A 17,965-nucleotide genomic window follows, 5' to 3' on the forward strand; every position below is an offset into this window, starting at 1 on the left:
CATTGGGTTATCCAGATCTTCCAAATGTTGGCGAATTTCACCACGCAGGATCAAAAAAAAAAAAAAAAAAAAAAGTCAGGGGCGCCCGGGTGGCTCAGTCAGTTAAGCATCCGACTTTGGTTCAGGTCATGATCTCGAGGTTTGTGAGTTCGAGCCCCGCATCGGGCTCTGTGCTGACAGCTCAGAGCCTGGAGCCTGTTTCAGATTCTGTGTCTCCCTCTCTCTCTGCCCCTCCCCCACTCATTCTCTCTCTCTCTCTCTCTCTCTCTCTCTCTCTCTCAAAAATAAGTAAACATTAAAAAAAAATTTTTTTAATCACATCTGTTAATCAGCTCTCCATAGAAATGTCCTTTCTATTGTGAGCTATCAAGTTCACAGTGGTTAATGTTGGTTTTCCAAAAGTCTAAATTTTGCTTGAAAACTCAAACTTTATCCTTGGCAATAAATACTGTCAGTGTTGTCTTCTCGAAGCCCTAAAGGCTTGCTTCATTCATTTTCCACAAAATACCTTTTATGTATTAAAAACTGTTTATTTTTATTTTTATTTTTATTTTTAAACGTTTATTTATTTTTGAGACAGAGAGAGACAGAGCATGAACGGGGGAGGGGCAGAGAGAGAGGGAGACACAGAATCGGAAGCAGGCTCCAGGCTCTGAGCCGTCAGCCCAGAGCCGGACGCGGGGCTGGAACTCAGACTGCGAGATCGTGACCTGAGCTGAAGTCGGACGCTTAACCGACTGAGCCACGCAGGCGCCCCTAAAAAATGTTTTTTAAGGTTTATTTATTTTTTTGAGAGAGAGACAGAGCATGAGTGGGGGGGGGGGTAGGGGGCAGAGAGAGAGACACAGAATCTGAAACAGGCTCCAGGCTCTGAGCTGTCAGCACAGAGCCCGAGAAAATGCCTTTTAAATGCCCAAGTCTCTGGGGGCGCCTGGGTGGCTGAGTCTGTTGGGTGTCAGACTCTTGGTTTCAGCTCAGGTCATGATCTCATGGTTTGTGAGTTCGAGCCCCAGGTCAGGCCCTGAGCTGCTGACACAGAGCTTACTTGGGATTCTCCCTCTCTCTCTGCCCCTTCTCTACTCGTGTGTGTGTGTGTGTGTGTGTGTGTGTGTGTGTGTGTGCACATGTGCTCTTTCAAAATAAATAAATATTTGAAGAAAAAAAAACACCCAAGTCTGAATAACCAGCTTGTCTGGTCTTTCACATAGTCCATGACCACAGCGGCCAGTTCTGCTAACAAGTCGCACGATTGCCTAAGTGCTTGTCCTGCAGGCCACGTGCAGAAGTGCTTTATGCGTGCTTCCCATTTTGTCCCACAGGCGATTGAAAAACATGTGTTTGAGATTTAATAAAACTAATAATTGTTTCTGCTTCGCCAAGGACATTCTTAGGGGAAACTGGCTTTTTTTTTTTTTTTTAATGACAAGTCACACAGTGGTGAAGAATACAATGACTGCTGGTAGTTTGGTGTCACTGTCTAGATTCCTGCTAAGATTCCAGAAGTTTCACCATTGTTTCTGCATTATCAGTGCAAATATCCACACGGTGCAAAGGGCGATTAACGTCTTTAGTGTTATTATGATACATAATTTTGACCACGTAGACCTCCTGGAAGGGTCTCAGGACAGTCAGGCGTCTGTAAGTCAGACCTTATGAATTGCTGGACGAGTGTAAGACATCCCAACATCAACCTCTTGCCAGGAGCAGAAACCCCCTTTAGCCCCTAAGGCACAGGAAGACTTGGTTCTGAATCTGTGCACATAGGCCTGGAAGACCATTAGCTGGGCCTGATTCATTTAGAGCAAGCCCCCCACCCCCCAGCATCTCCTGAGCCATGCTCCTCGGGGTCAACCCCAGGCCTTTCCTGGGAAGAGCTTCCTCACATCTGGTGAGACAGGCCCAGAACCAACCCCCCATGACACCACATTGGATGGTGTGTGAGGATGTGCTCAGAGCAACTCAGACGGACAGGGCATCAGGGAAGGTTTCTAGAGGAGGAGGCAAGGGAGGAAGGGAGCCAGCCTTCAGAAATGAGGACTTCTTGGGGCGCCTGGGTGGCTCAGTCGGTTAAGCGTCCGACTTCGGCTCAGGTCATGATCTCTCAGCCTGTGAGTTCGAGCCCCGCGTCTGGCTCTGTGCTGACCGCTCAGAGCCTGGAGCCTATTTCAGATTCTGTGTCTCCCTCTCTCTGACCCTACCCCGTTCATGCTCTGTCTCTCTCTGTCTCAAAAATAAATAAAGGTTAAAAAAAAAATTTTAGAAATGAGGACTTCTTTATGCGGAGTTTAGAGAAGGGCATTTTAAGTTGTAGGTGTTGCTTGAGCAAAGGCACGGGCTCAGAGGGGTAAAAGCCCACTGAACAAAGGATAGAAAGGGGTAGGTGTGGTTTAAATTCTAGTGTGGAGCGTCCAACTTTGGCTCAGGTCGTGATCTCACTGTTTGTGGGTTCGAGCCCCACATCGAGTTAGTTCTGTGCTAACAGCTCGGAACCCGAAGCCTGCTTCGGATTCTGCGTCTTCCTCGCTTTCTGCCCCTCCCCCACTTGTGCTCTCTCTCAAAAATAAATATTTAAAAGTAAAAATTAAAAGAAATAAAGTCTAGTGTTCCAAGACCTAGGCAGCTAGATCAGTCAGTATGTTAAATGCTAATTAAGGAACTTGGGAGTTCATTAATGATATAGGTGATCTTAGATTTAAGGCAAATCCCTATTTTCCTAATGAAAAGATTGTTAAAAATCAAGGGGTCAATCCGGATATTTAAACTTTTAGGAATGTTGATGAAATAGTCAGATGTCTAATCATAATATCTAATTTATTCAGTTACACATGCATATTTAAAATAACATTATATACAATAATACAGTAATACAAAATATTGCTCCCCCCATTCTTACATTTCAAGTAACAATTTTATTCCAACCCTCTACATGCATCTTGGACATCAACGTCTTCGTCACATCCAGAGCCACAGTGTCTTGAAGAACATATCCTTCAACTGCATCCAAGTTGTTTGAGCTGCAGCATTTTAAAATACTTATCTGACATCGTCATTGGAAAGTTTGATCCAAGTCACCACGTGAGGGCAGTTCTTGCCCCACCCCCAACTTATCGTGTAGGCGCAGGTTTGTAATCCTTACAACGAAAGTAGTCACTTATTGCTTTTGAAATTGCTCTTTGAAAGGCTGGTTTACAGAACCTAACTCTTATAATAGTGAGGGCATACCCCTCTGGGATACTTACTAGGTTTCTTCCCCCTCCCCCCCGCCCCGCCCCCTTTTCACGCATCCCAATGGGAGGAATCTAGAACTGTACTTGCACCGTTTGGGATTATGGTGGGCTAAAATGTGAGGGGAAACCAGAGGTAGAGCAGTTGACAGGAGGTGACAAAATCTAGTTATGGGTGTGACTGAAGAGTAAAACACGTTCTTGAGAACGAGGAAGGCCAAAGAAGTCTAAGCTGGGTGGGTCATCATCATGGACAGTGGTTTCTTGGGGTGGGAATGATGCGGTGATGAGTCAAACACGTGGAGAAAGATAGCCAGGAGTGTTCTGGAGCTGGGCAGGTGGCAGAGATGAGAGCACAGCCTCCCCATGTGGCAATGGGGGATGTGGAACAAGGATATGGACACAGCCCTGGCCAGCAGCGGGCAGTCGTGAACCATGCCAACATGAAGTCGTGGTCCAGTTGTGGGGTTAAGGGGGAGGAGTGGCCTGCATGTGTTGGGACTGGGAAGAAACAGTATCTTGAGGAAAGAGATACGTGCAGAATGCACATGTTCTGGGGGAAGACGGAGATGATCAGGAAGTCTGTGGCTCACAAAGAGGGGTTCGCCTAGACTGCCCCCGACAGATGCCCCGCTCTCTCTCCCGTTAACACTCATCACATGAATTACCATTGTCTTCTAGGCTGCAAGGAGGGGTACTGCTTGTACCCCCAGTAACTGGAACAGGCATATAACGAGTCCTCAGGAAATATGTGCTGAAGGAAGAAATGGGGAGGAGGGAGGTGAAGAGGGGAAGAAAGGAAGAACAAGGTACCAGTGTCCTACGGGAGGGACTCGACAACGAGGGCAGCAAGGGAGAGACAGGTCAGGAAAGTCATGGTCAAGACCTCAGAGGGCAGTTGGCATCAAGGACCTGGGGGAAGAACTGGAAGAAAATGGACAAGACAGGGATTGTGCACCTTGGGTGGGATGCCAGCTCAGTCTCAGCCCTAAGGAAGCATGTCAGGTGCACTGTCCACAGCAGAGGCACAGCGCATGGTGGGGCAGGGGTGGGAGCTCAAGACCATGGGGGCTGAGACTAGCCTATGGCCTTACCCCCAGGGGGAGACTTGCCTCCATGGTCTCAGACCTGCCCAGTGACTGAGACAGTGGGGTGGCGTTTGGGTGTGCTTGGCTCCGACCTCTGAAAGTACTAAGAGATGCGTGTGCTTGTTTTGGTGAATCATGAGTAACAAAGACTCAAATTGCGTTTCTGTGTAGCACGGGCATTTCCAATAACGGAATGAAAACATTCAGTTCCCAATTTATAGGAAAAGACTTAAAGGCAGTGATTCTCCGAAGTCAAACGTCTGGTCTCCAGAGCAGAATAGCGTCATCTAGGAATGTGTTAAAAATGCGAATCCTCAGCCCTTGCCCCAGACCTACTAAATCAGACACGGGGTTAGGCCCAGAAATCCATGTCTTAACAAGTTCTCCAGGGGATCCTGATGCACGTGAAAGTTTAACTACTGCTTTCAGGTAACGGATGGAGTGTTTTCCATTTTAAAGCCACGATCCCGTTTTCCTAGAGCATCTATGCCAGGCTTTCGTCAGCACGAAGCAACAGCAGCACAATGAGAGAAGAGCCCGTGACGATTTACAGGGGGGCCGAGCACTGGGGAAGCGGGCAGTCTCACCGCCTGGACTCGCTTCTTCCACCTCTGAAGCCTCCGCCCCCCTCATACAAGGGCAAGTAGGCACTTACCTTACCAGCGCCTGGCACAGTGTAGGCACATTTGCTTGTGCCGGTTACTGTCATTATCGTTAAAGTCGAACTCAGAACGAGCAGACTACCTCTTGGAGTCGGCTCAATAGGTTCTTCCAAAGGCTGGGATTTTATATCACGTGCATGTAATGACTTTACACTAGCTTCTGTGTTTCTGTTTCTAAGAATTCAGTTCCCGAAACTCTGCACAGAGCCCCATGGGGCTCAGACTGATCCTTTGGCCTCGGCTAAGCCTACCCTACTTAGACTTGCTTGATGGCCTCAGACATCAAGGTGCCCACTCCTTGTTGTCAGCCCGGTGCTCCGTGGCAGAGCGACCCCTCCTTGGGCCCCCTTCAGCCTGTGGGTGTCTTTTATGGGTCGGGAAAGCCTAGTGACTTCCTGCAGGGCTTTGTAAGGAAAGGGTGTTAAATCATAGGCTCAAAAGGCAATCTTGAGTCAAAAAATCCCAGCACACAGTATAGACGGAAGCTTCCAGCTTCTTATCACCTCCTCGGTAGAATAGAAGCGGCAGGGGGCTCACAAGTTTTATTCCCCTGTCCCTGCACTGTAAATAGTGCCTGGCACTTAGTAGGCATTAAAATACTTCTAACTTCGCGAACATTTGCTAAACCAGGGGCTCTGTCATTAGAAGGAACAAAGGTTGTTTGTCAAGATGAGGAAATCTAGGGTCTGGGTGGAGCCCGCTGGGTTCTGATGAGCACACAAGGCTGGGCCCCCCACTCAGAGCTACACATAGTGTGGAGGCTGGCACTGTTCGGCGAGGGCCTGTCCTCGAGGGGCATGGCGCAGAGGCCTCTTGCTGTGGTGCAGGGAGAGGCCAGCTTGGGACCATTTAGAGGTGAGCCTGAAGGCACATTCAAGATGGGGGACTCATACCTGAAGTCAAAGGAAATGCCAGGAGCTGAACTCAAACTCACTTTTTCTAGGCACCTTGCCTGCCCAACGTAGGCCCCAGGGGCCCAGCTACCCCAGCCTGTGCTCACGAATAGTCCCGTAGGTGCCGCAGCGGTGCCTGGGAGCGGTGCGCTACCACTCTTTGGCAAGGGGCTTCATTATTCCAGGTGAGTTCAGATACCCTCACTGTGCCAGAGCAGGCAGTTTGGAGGGAATGGGCTGAGGATAAATTAGTTGCATAAAATTACTAAGGCAGAAATACTCACTACCCTGCGTGATAGGCAAGCAAGCAGATGAACTTCTCTCTCCCTGAGCACGAGTGCCCTCCAGGCTTTTGCTCATACTTATCCCTCCAACACTCTCCGTGGCCACTCCCACCTGCCCAAGATCCATATAGTACCATACTTCGGACTCCGAACCACTCTCAACCCTGCCCAAGCAGAGACCCCGTAAAGGCCCACAGTGCTAATCTGTAAGTGGCCTCCTAGGGTGACTCTTAGTGTGGGTCTCCTAAGTTGTAAACTTGAGGGTTTTGCTGGGATTTACTCCTACTTATGGCTCCAACCAAAGGCCAGACATCTTGCCTTGTATGTAGAAGTGGTCAGCATTGACCTGTTTTTGATAATCACTGCCCTCTCATCATTTGAAGCTTATTATGTTACTCATTGATAGAATGCCCTCTATTTCTGGGTTTATTAGAGTTGCTACAAGCGGGGATGGTGCTTATCCTTTGGAGGGATGTTGGGAAGCAAGAGGAGGCCCTGGTCCGGAAGGCCTGAGTTCTAACAGGGACTTAGACCTCCCCTTTTCCCAGGCCTGAGTAACTCCTCCCTATATAAATGAGGGAGTGTCTTTTAGCTCCATTAGTTTAGGATTCCATTTTGAGAGAATTCACAAAATGACCAAGGAAGGTTTATGAAAGAAGAATGCTCCAGAATTCAGTGGTACTTTGCAAACACACTGAGGACACGATCATGAGTAATTAGAACAATCTGGCAGTACTTTAGTCAAGGTCCTTTTGGTTGCATGTAATAAAAATTCACTTCAGACTGACTTCTGAAAAGCCAAAATGCATTCTAAGGATACCTGAGGGATTAGTAGAGTTCACAGCAAAGATGGAGAACCAGATCCAGAAGCCAGCCAAGTCCTCGAGGCCACTGGGGTGGCCCCTCTGGCCCACTCGCACTCATGTTTCTGTATTTCTATTTTAAGCCTCTCTGCCTGTCATGCGGTGCAGCTCATGGGTCCCCGCTTTCTAAGCGCCCCATACCAGCTGCAATCCCAGAGGGTCTCTCTCCTTCCCCTTGCAAAACTGTTAAGATAAAGAATTTTCTTGGGCCTGTTTGGGTCAGTTCAACCCTGGTCTAATCAACTGGTGTGTGGGGGAGGGAGGAAAGGGAAAAGGTCACTGTGTGCAGACATGTCAGCGTGAGTCAGGCGGGTATCCCCCAAACAGTGTCATTAGAGAGAAAAGGTCAGCTGCTTCAGCAGGTGCTCAGCTAGCTGTACTGAAATAAGACAACAAAGAAGATTGTAATTTTCTGCAATCCAGAGTGACCTTCCCCTCCAAATTCTTACTGAACTAGTCACAGCTCCAGAAATGGACATTGCCTCCATTTCATAAAGCTCTACTGAATGCTGAAACCCAAGGAGAAAAAGCTGCAAAACATTGCTCCCTGCTTTATCACTCATCACTGGACTCAGCTGACATCTGCTTTTCACTTTTCATCTGTAAGATCCTGTAAGATTTCTTACAGGAGTGATTGAAGACGTGGTAAGTTACAGAAGGTACCACTGCTTTACTAACACCTCTTCTTCCTTAACGATTTGCGTTGATGTCAACAACATGATAAGGATGGGGTTCAAATGATTCCTTGAACCTATGAGAGCCTACACAGGCAGCACATTTTGTGGGCGCACTGCACAGAGCCTGGAGCACACTGTGTGCTCAATGTTATATCGCATCCCATTCCAATTTTAAAAGAAGTCCAAGGATCTACTTCCCATCAAATATTAACTCTGCCTAGTAACTTCAGGCCACAATCTGCCTCTGTGTCCCACAGCAGGTGGGGCAGAAAAAAGTAACCAAGTCTCAAACTTGCTACTCTTCTCTGTATAAGAATCTTACAACCACTGATGTCTCCAGCTCGGAAGCACAAAATGTATACAAAGGACTATATATACTCTTAACTAAAAGCAGTAGTTTAAATTAGCCTAGAGTCTTACAGAAATTGTTATTCCAAAACATGCAGAGGCAGCAAGAGTCACCCAAAACCACATTTTATTCTATGACCTTTATATTGCTTTTCTCTTACTTAAAGGTTGAAGCAAAGTGAAAGGATGGCAACATTGTGTTAAAAGAACAAAACGAGTTAGTCACAGCAAATACACCTAATAAAACCTCAGGTCTATGCCATTCACTCCAAACACAGGGCTTAGTCCAGGAGTGGCTCGTGTCTGGGTTTTTGTAAAGCAAACGGAAATATTTGGAAGAATCAACACGTTTCAGGAGAAGAGCCACGAGTGCCCTGAAAGCAGAAAGTTGACACCATTTTAAATATAATTCATATATATATATATTTTTAAAATCAAACACAATTAAATAGAATATGGGTTAAGTACATGAATACTTCGCTTTAGAAGAATAACAGTGGTGGTACACAGTACCAAAAACTTATACACAGCCTTTTGCTTCTTCTGTCGATGAAACAGTGTGCCTCTATACAATCAAATATTGCAATGGAATAAAATCTCTATTCATTCAAGACTTTCTCAAGGACAGAGGTGATTAATAATTATATATTTATATATATATATATATATATCTTTTTTTGTTTTCTTTTTTGCAAAGTCTGAGCAAAAGCAGTAACGCCTAAGAGAACGTTCCTTCCCCTCAAACAGTCACGCGCAGCGAGGAGGCGTTGGCACCGTCTGGCCAGTGGAGTGTGCTCGCCAATGGGGCGGGCCTGCTGACGGCGGTGAGGTCCGGACCCGGTAGCCGGCTGAGTGGAAGGGCAGGCAGGGGGTCGCCTACTATCCGAAAGACAGAAAGCAAAAAGGCCACCAACTGCACAGCGGAGAAGGGGGAGGCAGCCGAGGCTGGGTGCTCTTCCCGCCCCCAACCCTTGCTTGTCAATATTCTTAATTTACAAAAAAAAAAAAAAAAGAAAAAAGAAAAAAGAAGAAACAAAACAAAAACCGCGTAGTCTGGGAACAAACATTTTGTTCAAGGTACCACAGGGGAAACGGGAGTGACTGCTACTGTACATTCCTTCCCACACGTATTCTGAAGGGAAAGTGAAGTAACCTGGAGGAGTATTCCAGAAGAGCAAGTCCTGATGCGCAAAGCAAAGGAGACTCCTCTTTTTTGTTAGCAGGGGAGAGCCTGGTTTTCAGTATACTGCATTTTAGGAGCAATTAAAATGTAAAAAGTGTATGCTGTCACCACAGGGAAGGACAATGTCACTGAGATGACCTATCAGCTGGCTTCCTTCCAAATTAATGCCTCTGCGAATGCACAATGCCGCTGAAGGAAAACCCGCTAGCACCACGCTGCCTCCCTGAGCTGCCTGGCTCTCGGAGGGGCTGACTCACCTCTTGGTTTAGGAGGCCAAAGCAAAGCACTTCTGGTACCTGCTTTATGATACTTTTAGGGATGGGTTACCGCTACAGAATGGGCATCGAGTATCCGCTCTGCGCTTGTCTGCCTCCCACAGTATGTGGTCCCTGTCTATTCCAGTGGACTAAAATTGTTTCGTAAATGGGTTATTGCCATTGGAAAGCTATTAGTTTTCTAGTAATGTAAACAATACCACTTTGTCTCTTTATGACTTTCACTGTGTGAACATCATGTGCAGCAAATGTCTACATGTCACTCTGCTTAGGATGGAAGTCTAGGATTGTCTGCCATTCTTTCTTGGGAACAACAGTGATATATTCGTGAAAAGAAATACAGTGCTTTGTCTTCATTGGCTGTGTTGAAGAATCCAACCAAAGGAAAAAAGTTCTCTTATTTTTCAAAAGCAGATTTCTTTTATCTCAGGTCTTGAGTCATAGCTGAAAAAAAGAAAAAGAAAAAGAAAAAGGTAACGTACATTTCTACAGCCAGTGACATTATTACAGATTAAGAAGGGAATCAAAACCTAGTGTTTACTACATACCAGCATCCAGGACAGCCAGGATTGGACCACAGCCACTTGAGGCAGAATACCAGAACTACCTTCATTTCCATATGAATGAATGAATGGATGAATGAATGGATGAATGGATGGATGGATGGATGGAAGCTTTAACAAGGTCAAGCAACTCACCCCAGCATTACCCAACAGGACTAGACTGGCAACCAGATTTGCTTTTATCTCTCCATTTTGGCACCAGATTATTAGAACGAAATACCTACCTTTTGACAGAGTAATTCTGCTTCTAGCAATTAACCCAACAGCATACTTGTAAGAGAGGGCAAAGACTTCTATACACAGACATGCATTAAAGTACTGTCTGTAATAGGGAAAAACCCCAAACAACTTAAATGACGATCCTTAGAGGATTCACTAAATCAGGAGAGCCATAATACAGAATACTCCAACACCTTCAGAAAGAGAAAAAGAACTCTGACCTCGCCTCCTAAGACCAAGATCTTGAGGCTGAGACCCCTGTACTCACAGCTCTGGGGAGGGAACAAACATCCCGGGGAGACAAGGTCTTGGGGACAGATACACACGAAATAACTCAGTAATGCCGTGAGGTAGTTCACGTTACATTCCCAAGTACGTTTCATAGACACGCGCAGAGTAGGCGATTCCGAGCACAGAGGCATCAACATAGGCTAGAGAGAGGCTGGGCACTGCTTCGTGGAAGCAGCTCACATTCATATAATCATAGAATGAGAATCAGAAAGAGATCTTATGAGACTGTCTTGTCCAATTTTTCTGATCTACTGATGAGGAAATGGGGACTGGAAAGGAAAGCAACTTGCAGAAGGTCCCACGTGTTCACTAAAAGTGGACTGAAGACGTTCTGTTAGCCCAGCACTTTCTCCATACCAATACACTGCTGATCCCTAAAGGACACACAGGATGGTCATCTTAGCCAGCCAAAGAGAAGGCTAGCGAGCTTAAAAAACAAAATATAGCAAAATAGACGTAATATTTTAAAAATGAAAAGCACACGGTAATAAAATCCGAACATACAACTCAAATAAAAAGCCCCAATTTTAAATACCTGCTTTCTAAAATGGTGTTGAAAAGAACATTTTCACGTTGTCAAACATTTGATCATCAACGATAATGGGGAATCACAACTTCATACACCTTTATCTTGCTCTTTGCTATTTTAGGTTTGACTGAGCCAGTGGAGATAGACAAATATTACCACCCTTACACAGAAAAAAGGATGGAATCTGCCACAGTGAACAGAGCTTTGGTGTGAAATGGCTCAGTGTGAAGTTCAAAATTAAACCAACCTCTGGTAATGACAGTGCTTGGAGTAAAAAGTTGGCAAGGAAAGGGTGATGCTGGACCTAAATTTCAATTCAAGCCCTCCAAACTACTGTGGGTTATACGGGGTGTCATCTGAAGGTATTTGATTCTGATTCCTGATTTTTGCTAACATAAATAATAGAGGAGTCATTTAATGCCTTCATAATGAACATGAGCAGATATTCTCCTCTCGCATTAAGTCTCTGTGATCAACTCAAGTTAGGGAAAGTAAAACTGTTGAAAAAACTGGGAATGTTTGGCTTGAGGAGAGGACTGGGGGGTACGCTATGTGGCTGCCTTCAACTTTCTAACGGTTACTTGCATGACTTCTCACAGGTACTACTAGAACTAGCTGGAGAAGCTACTGAGAAACAGTATTAGCTTGAGGCAAGTCAGAATTTCCTAACCATTACAGCTGCGGGCCTCCAGACAAAGATGGAGAGTTGATCGCACTCATTCAATTCACTCCTTCCTAAAATAGCAGTTAAAAAAAGAAAAAGAAAAAGAAAAAGAAACAAAAATTCACACAAGTGGGGAAAGTGAGAGAAGAGGCAGAACAAACTTGCAGAAGCTGGAAGCAAATGTATGAGTGGTAAATGACTTAGCTGGCCCAAAAGACTCAATCCTAAAAGGAAAGTGGAAAAAGTGGAGAAGCAACCTGATTTACAATGCAGAATCCCTCAAAGTCCAGGAATTGGTGGCACCAGTATGTCTCATAAAGGGAATGGGGGCTGGGTGCAAACACAAGGATTTCTTAAAAGCCTGTTTTGGAAGTTAGTAATCTACAGTTAATCTGCAATTCTGCTCAACCAGCCCCTGCCCCGAAACCAATCTCAGCAGAAAAATCTGAGATTTTTTCTCTGAGCAGAGTAAGACAGAGGGTCTCTGGGCTGACCTACACCAAACACGACCAAGTACAAGGATTCTGTCCTGAAAAGAGGGGGATTAAGGAGAGGTATAAATAAGAATAATGAGACTTCCCTAGCTTTTTCCCACTTGCCTCCTTGGTAGCCTGGCCTTCATCCTCCAGGCTGGAGACTGCTAGTGTTTTCTCTGGAAATATGATCAGTCCAAGAAGAAAACTTAAATTAAAAAAAAAAAAAATCTGCCATCAGAGTTTCCCAAGGAGATACCTGGCTAGTATATATTTCACTTTTTAAAAGGCTGCCAAATTGTTTTTCAAAGTGGCTATAGCAGTTTGCATTTCCACCAGTAATATGGTAGGGTTCAAACTGCTCTACATCCTTCACCTGTCAATTTCAGCCATTCCTTTAGGTCTGTAGTTGTGTACCATCGTGACTTTAATTCGCATTGCTCTTATGACTAAACATGTCGGGCACATCTGCATGCGAATATCTGCCATCTGTATATCTTCTCTGGTGGAATGTCTGTTTATCTTTTGCCCATTTAAAAAATACCAGATTGTCGGGCTTATTATCAAGTTTAAGGGTTCTTTATATATTGTGGATACAACCCCTTTCTCAGACAGTTGTTTTGCAAATATCACTTCCCAGTCTGTAACCTGCCTTTTCATTTTCTTTACAGTGTCTTTTGACAAGTACAAGTTTCTACTTTTGATAAAGATCAATTTAACGCTTTTTCTCCTTTATGGCTCATGCTTCGTATGATCTAAGGAATCTTTGCCTAACCCCAAATCACAAAGATTTTCTCCTACGAGTTTTACTTTTAGCTCTGACATTTAGGTCTATGATCCATTTTGAGCTGATTCTGTATATGCTATAAGGAACAAGGTTCGCTCCCCACCCCACCCCCACATAGATATATATATGTAACTGTAAACTGTAAACTAAAAAGACCATCTTTTTACCATTGGATTAGCTTGCACATATGTCAACAGTCAATTGACTTCATATATTTGGGTTTACTTCTGCACTCTCTACATGTTCCAACAATCTATACATCTACCCTTATGCTAATATCACTCTGTCTTAATCATGCAGCTTTACAGTAAATGTGTCTAGGTAGTGTTAGTCTTCCAATGTGTCTCCCTCCCCACCACGTTTCTTGTTGTTGTTGTTGTTGCTATTCTAGTTACTTTAAATCTCCCAATAAATTTTAAAATCATCTTGTCAATTTCTACAAAAAAGCCTGCTGGGATACTTACTGTGATTGTACTGAATCTATCAGTAGTCTTGGATAATCTTGTACAGAATGGAGAGTATAGTCAATACTGTATTACATATTTGAAAACTGCTAAGAAAGCAGATCTTAAAAGTTCCCATCACAAGAAAAAAAAAATCTGTTAACTATGTATGCTGATGATGTTAACTGGACTTATTGTGGTGATCATTTTGCAGTGTACACAAATATTGAATCACTATGTTGTACACCTGAAAAGAATATAATGTTACATGTCAGTTATACCTCAACCACCACCATCACTATCCCGGGTTGAAAAAGCACCTTTAAAAAAATTTTTTTTAAATTTATTTAAATCCAAGTTAGTTAATATTTAGTGTAATAATGGTTTCAGGAGAGTTTAGTGATTCATCACGTATACACAACACCATGCTCATCCCAACAAGTGCCCTCCTTAATGTCCATCACCCATCTAACCCATCCCCCCTCGAAATGGCTCCTTAACAACACTGAGTCTTTTGATTCACAAACATGATTTATTTTTTATTTAAATCTTTAATTCTGCTCAGTTATAGTTTATAATGTATGAATATTATATACATATTTCATTAAATATATTCCTAAGAATTTCATGTTTTGGGATGCTACTGTAGATTGTATCGTTTTTTAAATTTCGATTTCCAACTGTTAATTGCTAGTATATAGAAATGTACTTCATTTTTGTATATTAACCTTATATCCTTTAGCACTGCTAACCTTAGTTCTAATAGCTTTTTTGTAGATTCCTTCAGATACTACTATCCAACAGTCCTTTCTGTGATAATGGAAATGTTCTGTATTGTGCATACATGGCTAGTCACTACCATACTGGATAAAGTAGCCTTAGGAATTTCTATGTAAGTGATGAGGTCTTCTGCAAAGAAAACCAGTTTTCCTCCTTCCTTTACAATCTATAGGTCTTTTCTTCTTTGCCTTTTTGCATTGGCTAGGACTTCCAGTGCAAGTGTCCTTGCCTTTTTCCTAGACTCATGGAGTCTTTCCCCATTAAAAATGATGTTAACTGTCAGTTTTACCAGGTTTAGGGTGTTCTGTTCTGTTCCTAGTTTTCTGAGAGTTTTGTCATCAATGGCTGAATTTTGTCAAATTCTTTCCCTGCATCTATTAAAATGATCATATGCTTTTCTTTTTATGATGAGTAACAGCAACTGGTTTTCAAATATCAAAGCAAACCTGCTTTCCTGGGATAACTCCACGTGTCATGGTGTTCTACTCTTTTTATATATTGATGATTGGTTTCCTTGTATTTTTGTCAAGGATTTTGCATGTATGTTCATGAGGGATACTAGCCTGTAGCTTTTTTTCCTTGTAATGTCTTTGTCTAGTGTCAAGGTAATGCTAGCCTTATAGACTATGTTGGGAAATATTACCTCTTCTTCAATTTTCTGGAACTTTGTCTAGAATTAGTATTATTTCTGTTTTATTTTTTGGGCTTGGGGTTTTCTTTGTGGGAAGGAAATTCAATTTCTCTCCTCTACCCTCCAATTTTACTGCTATGATGGACATAATACTGTTTAAGTTTAAAGTATATAACATGATAATTTGATATATATAGTGGTTACTACATCTATCACCTCATATAAATAGCTTTAAAAAATAGTAAGAATACCTAAGAACTACTCTATTAGCAACTTTCAAGAAAATAATACAATTATTGTTAACTATAGTCACCATGTTGTACATTAGCTCTCCAGAACGAATCGATCTTGTAACTCGAAGTTTGTACCCTCTGACCAACATCTCCTCATTTCCCCTACCCCCTCCAGCCCAAGTCCCTGGCAACTACCATTTTTGCTGTTTCAAGGAGTTTGACTTTTTCAGATTCCACATACAAGTGAAATCACACAATATTTGTCTTTCTATAGGTCTGACTTATTTCACTTAGTAAAATGTCCTCAAGGTCCCTCCATGTCGTCACAAACGGCAGGATTTCATTCTTTTTTTAAAAAATGTTTATTTTTGAGACAGACAGTAACAGAGCACGAGCAGGGGAGGGGCAGAGAGAGAGGAAGACACAGAATCCGAAGCAGGCTCCAGGCTCTGAGCTGTCAGCACAGAGCCTGACACAGGGCTTGAACTCACAAACCACGAGATCATGACCTGAGCCGAAGTCGGACGCTTAACCGACTGAGCCACCCAAGTGCCCTGGAAGGATTTCATTCTTTTTGATCCATTCAACCATAAATGAACACTTAGGTTACTTCCATGTAACACATTTAGGATTCTTGCATAGGATTCTAAATATGCAATGAACATGGGGTGCAGATATCTTTTCGAGGTAATAATTTCATTTTCTTCAAATATATACTCAGAAGTGGTATCGCTAGATCTATACGATAGTTCTAATTTTAGTTCTTTGAGGGACCTACATACTGTTTCCCATAATGGCTGTACCAGTTTACGTTTCCACCAATAGTGCACAAGGATTCCTTTCTCCTACATCCTCGTTAACATTTGTTACTGCTTGTCTTTTTGCTAACAGTCATTCTGACAGGTGTGAGGTGATATCTTATTGTGGTTATGATTTGCGCTTCCCTAATGATTAGTGACATTAAGCACCTTTTCATGTATCTTTTGGCCGTCTGTATGTCTTCTTTAGAAAAATGTCTTTCCAGGTCCTTTGCCCATTTTTTAATTTGAAAACAATTTTTTTGTCTGCTGAGTTCCTCATATTTCATACATATGTACATATATATAATGTATCAATATGATAATATCATAAATATAAATATATTTAACTCCTCAAATTCAATTTAATAGATACAGCATTATTCAGGTTACCATTTCTTACTGAGTTTTGGTAATTTATATATTTCAAGGAATTTCTCCATCTCATTCAAGCTGTTGAACTTATTAGCATAAAGTTGTTCATAATAGTTCACTAATATCATTTTAATAACTTTAGGATCTGTAGCGATGTCCCCTTTCAATCTTTGTATTGGTGATTCATGTCTAATCTTTTTTTCCCCCCTCAATTAGTCTGGCTAAAGGTTTATCAATTTAATCGATCTTTTTAAAGAGACAGCTTTTAGGGGCGCCTGAGTGGCTCAGTCAGTTAAGCGTCTGACTTTGGCTCAGGTCATGATCTCACGGTCCGTGAGTTCGAGCCCCACGTCGGGCTCTGTGCTGACAGCTCAGAGCCTGGAGCCTGCTTTGGATTCTGTGTCTCCCTCTCTCTCTGACCCTCCCCTGTTCATGCTCTGTCTCTCTCTGTCTCAAAAATAAATAAACATTAAAAAATAAATAAAGAGCCAGCTTTTGACTTTTCTCTATTATCTGCCTGTATTCTATGTAATTGATAATCACTTTTTATTTTATTATTTCCTTCTTTCTTTGGGTTTAATTTACTCATTTTTTTAGTTTCAGGTAGAAGACAGAGACTCTCTTCTTGTCTAATATAAACATTTAATGCTATAAATTTCCTTTGAAGAACTGTGTTAGCAGTATCTCACAAATACTATGCTGTATTTTCATTTTAATTCAGTCCAAAATATTTTTAACCTCTATTTTGATTTCTTCTTTGACTAATAGGTAACTTAGAAGTATGTTACCTAATTCCCAAATATTTGGGGAATTTTCCACATATCTTTCTCTAACTGACTTCTTGTTTAATTCCTTTGTGAGGAGAAAACAGATTGTAGGATTTCAATCTTTCAAAATGTACTGAAACTTGTTTTATGGCCCAGAATATGGTATATCTCAGTCAATGATCTATATGTAGGCCAAAATAATGTGTATTCTGCGCTGCTAGATGCATTATTTTCTACAAGTCACTTAGGTCAAGTTGGTTGACATTGTTATTCGAGTCTTCTAAACACTGTTCTATTACTGAGACAGGGCTGTTGAAATCTCCAAGAGTCATTATGGATCTGTGTATTTTTCCTTGTAGTTCTATCAGCTTTTGCTTTATGTGTTTTCAAGCTCTGTTGTTAGATGCATACACATTTAGGATTCTTTTTTTTTTTTAACGTTTTTTATTTTTTGAGAGACATAGACCGAGCACAAGTTGGGGGGGTACAGAGAGTGGAGACACAGAATCCAAGGCAGGCTCCAGGCTCCAAGCTGTCAGCACAGAGGCCGACACAGGGCTCGAACTCACATACTGCAAGATCATGACCTCAGCCAAAGTCAGACGCTTAACCGACTAAGCCACCCAGGTGCCCCCACATTTAGGACTCTTGATGTCTTCTTAATCAACTGACCTTTTTATCATGTAAAATGTACTTTGTGCCTGGTAATATTCCTTGTTTTGAAGTTTAGTCTGACTTGTAGTAATATGGGCAGTCCAAATTACTTTTATTAATGTCTGCATGGTATATATCTTTTCCATCCTGTTTTTACTTTAAGTCTTTATGTTTAAAGCAGGCTTCTTACACATAGCATCTGCCATTATCTAATCAATCTCCGATTTAATTATTTATTAATTTTTTTTTCGATTTAACTATT

At 42.6% G+C, this 17,965-nt stretch overlaps 1 protein-coding gene and 1 long non-coding RNA gene across 3 annotated transcripts in view; one reads left to right on the forward strand and one right to left on the reverse strand.

The window, feature by feature from the left end:
• The first annotated feature begins 2,889 nt into the window (after positions 1 to 2,889).
• Positions 2,890 to 9,077, forward strand: LOC124519451 (uncharacterized). Its single transcript, XR_006964112.1, has 2 exons — positions 2,890 to 3,121; positions 8,737 to 9,077. It is a non-coding gene; the product is annotated as an uncharacterized LOC124519451 (long non-coding RNA).
• Positions 8,437 to 17,965, reverse strand: part of AKAP10 (A-kinase anchoring protein 10) — an 85,060-nt gene continuing 75,531 nt past the window's right edge. For both annotated transcript variants that reach the window (XM_047089641.1, XM_047089640.1), the window contains one exon: positions 8,437 to 9,941. In XM_047089641.1, the coding sequence (XP_046945597.1) occupies positions 9,936 to 9,941 (6 nt within the window). In that variant the 3' untranslated portion in view covers positions 8,437 to 9,935. The remainder of the gene's footprint in view (positions 9,942 to 17,965) is intronic.

Source organism: Lynx rufus, unplaced genomic scaffold, assembly GCF_022079265.1.
Source record: "Lynx rufus isolate CCGP_SWC_20201006 ecotype Redwood Valley unplaced genomic scaffold, mLynRuf1.p SCAF_28, whole genome shotgun sequence".
Lineage (NCBI taxonomy): Eukaryota > Metazoa > Chordata > Mammalia > Carnivora > Felidae > Lynx > Lynx rufus.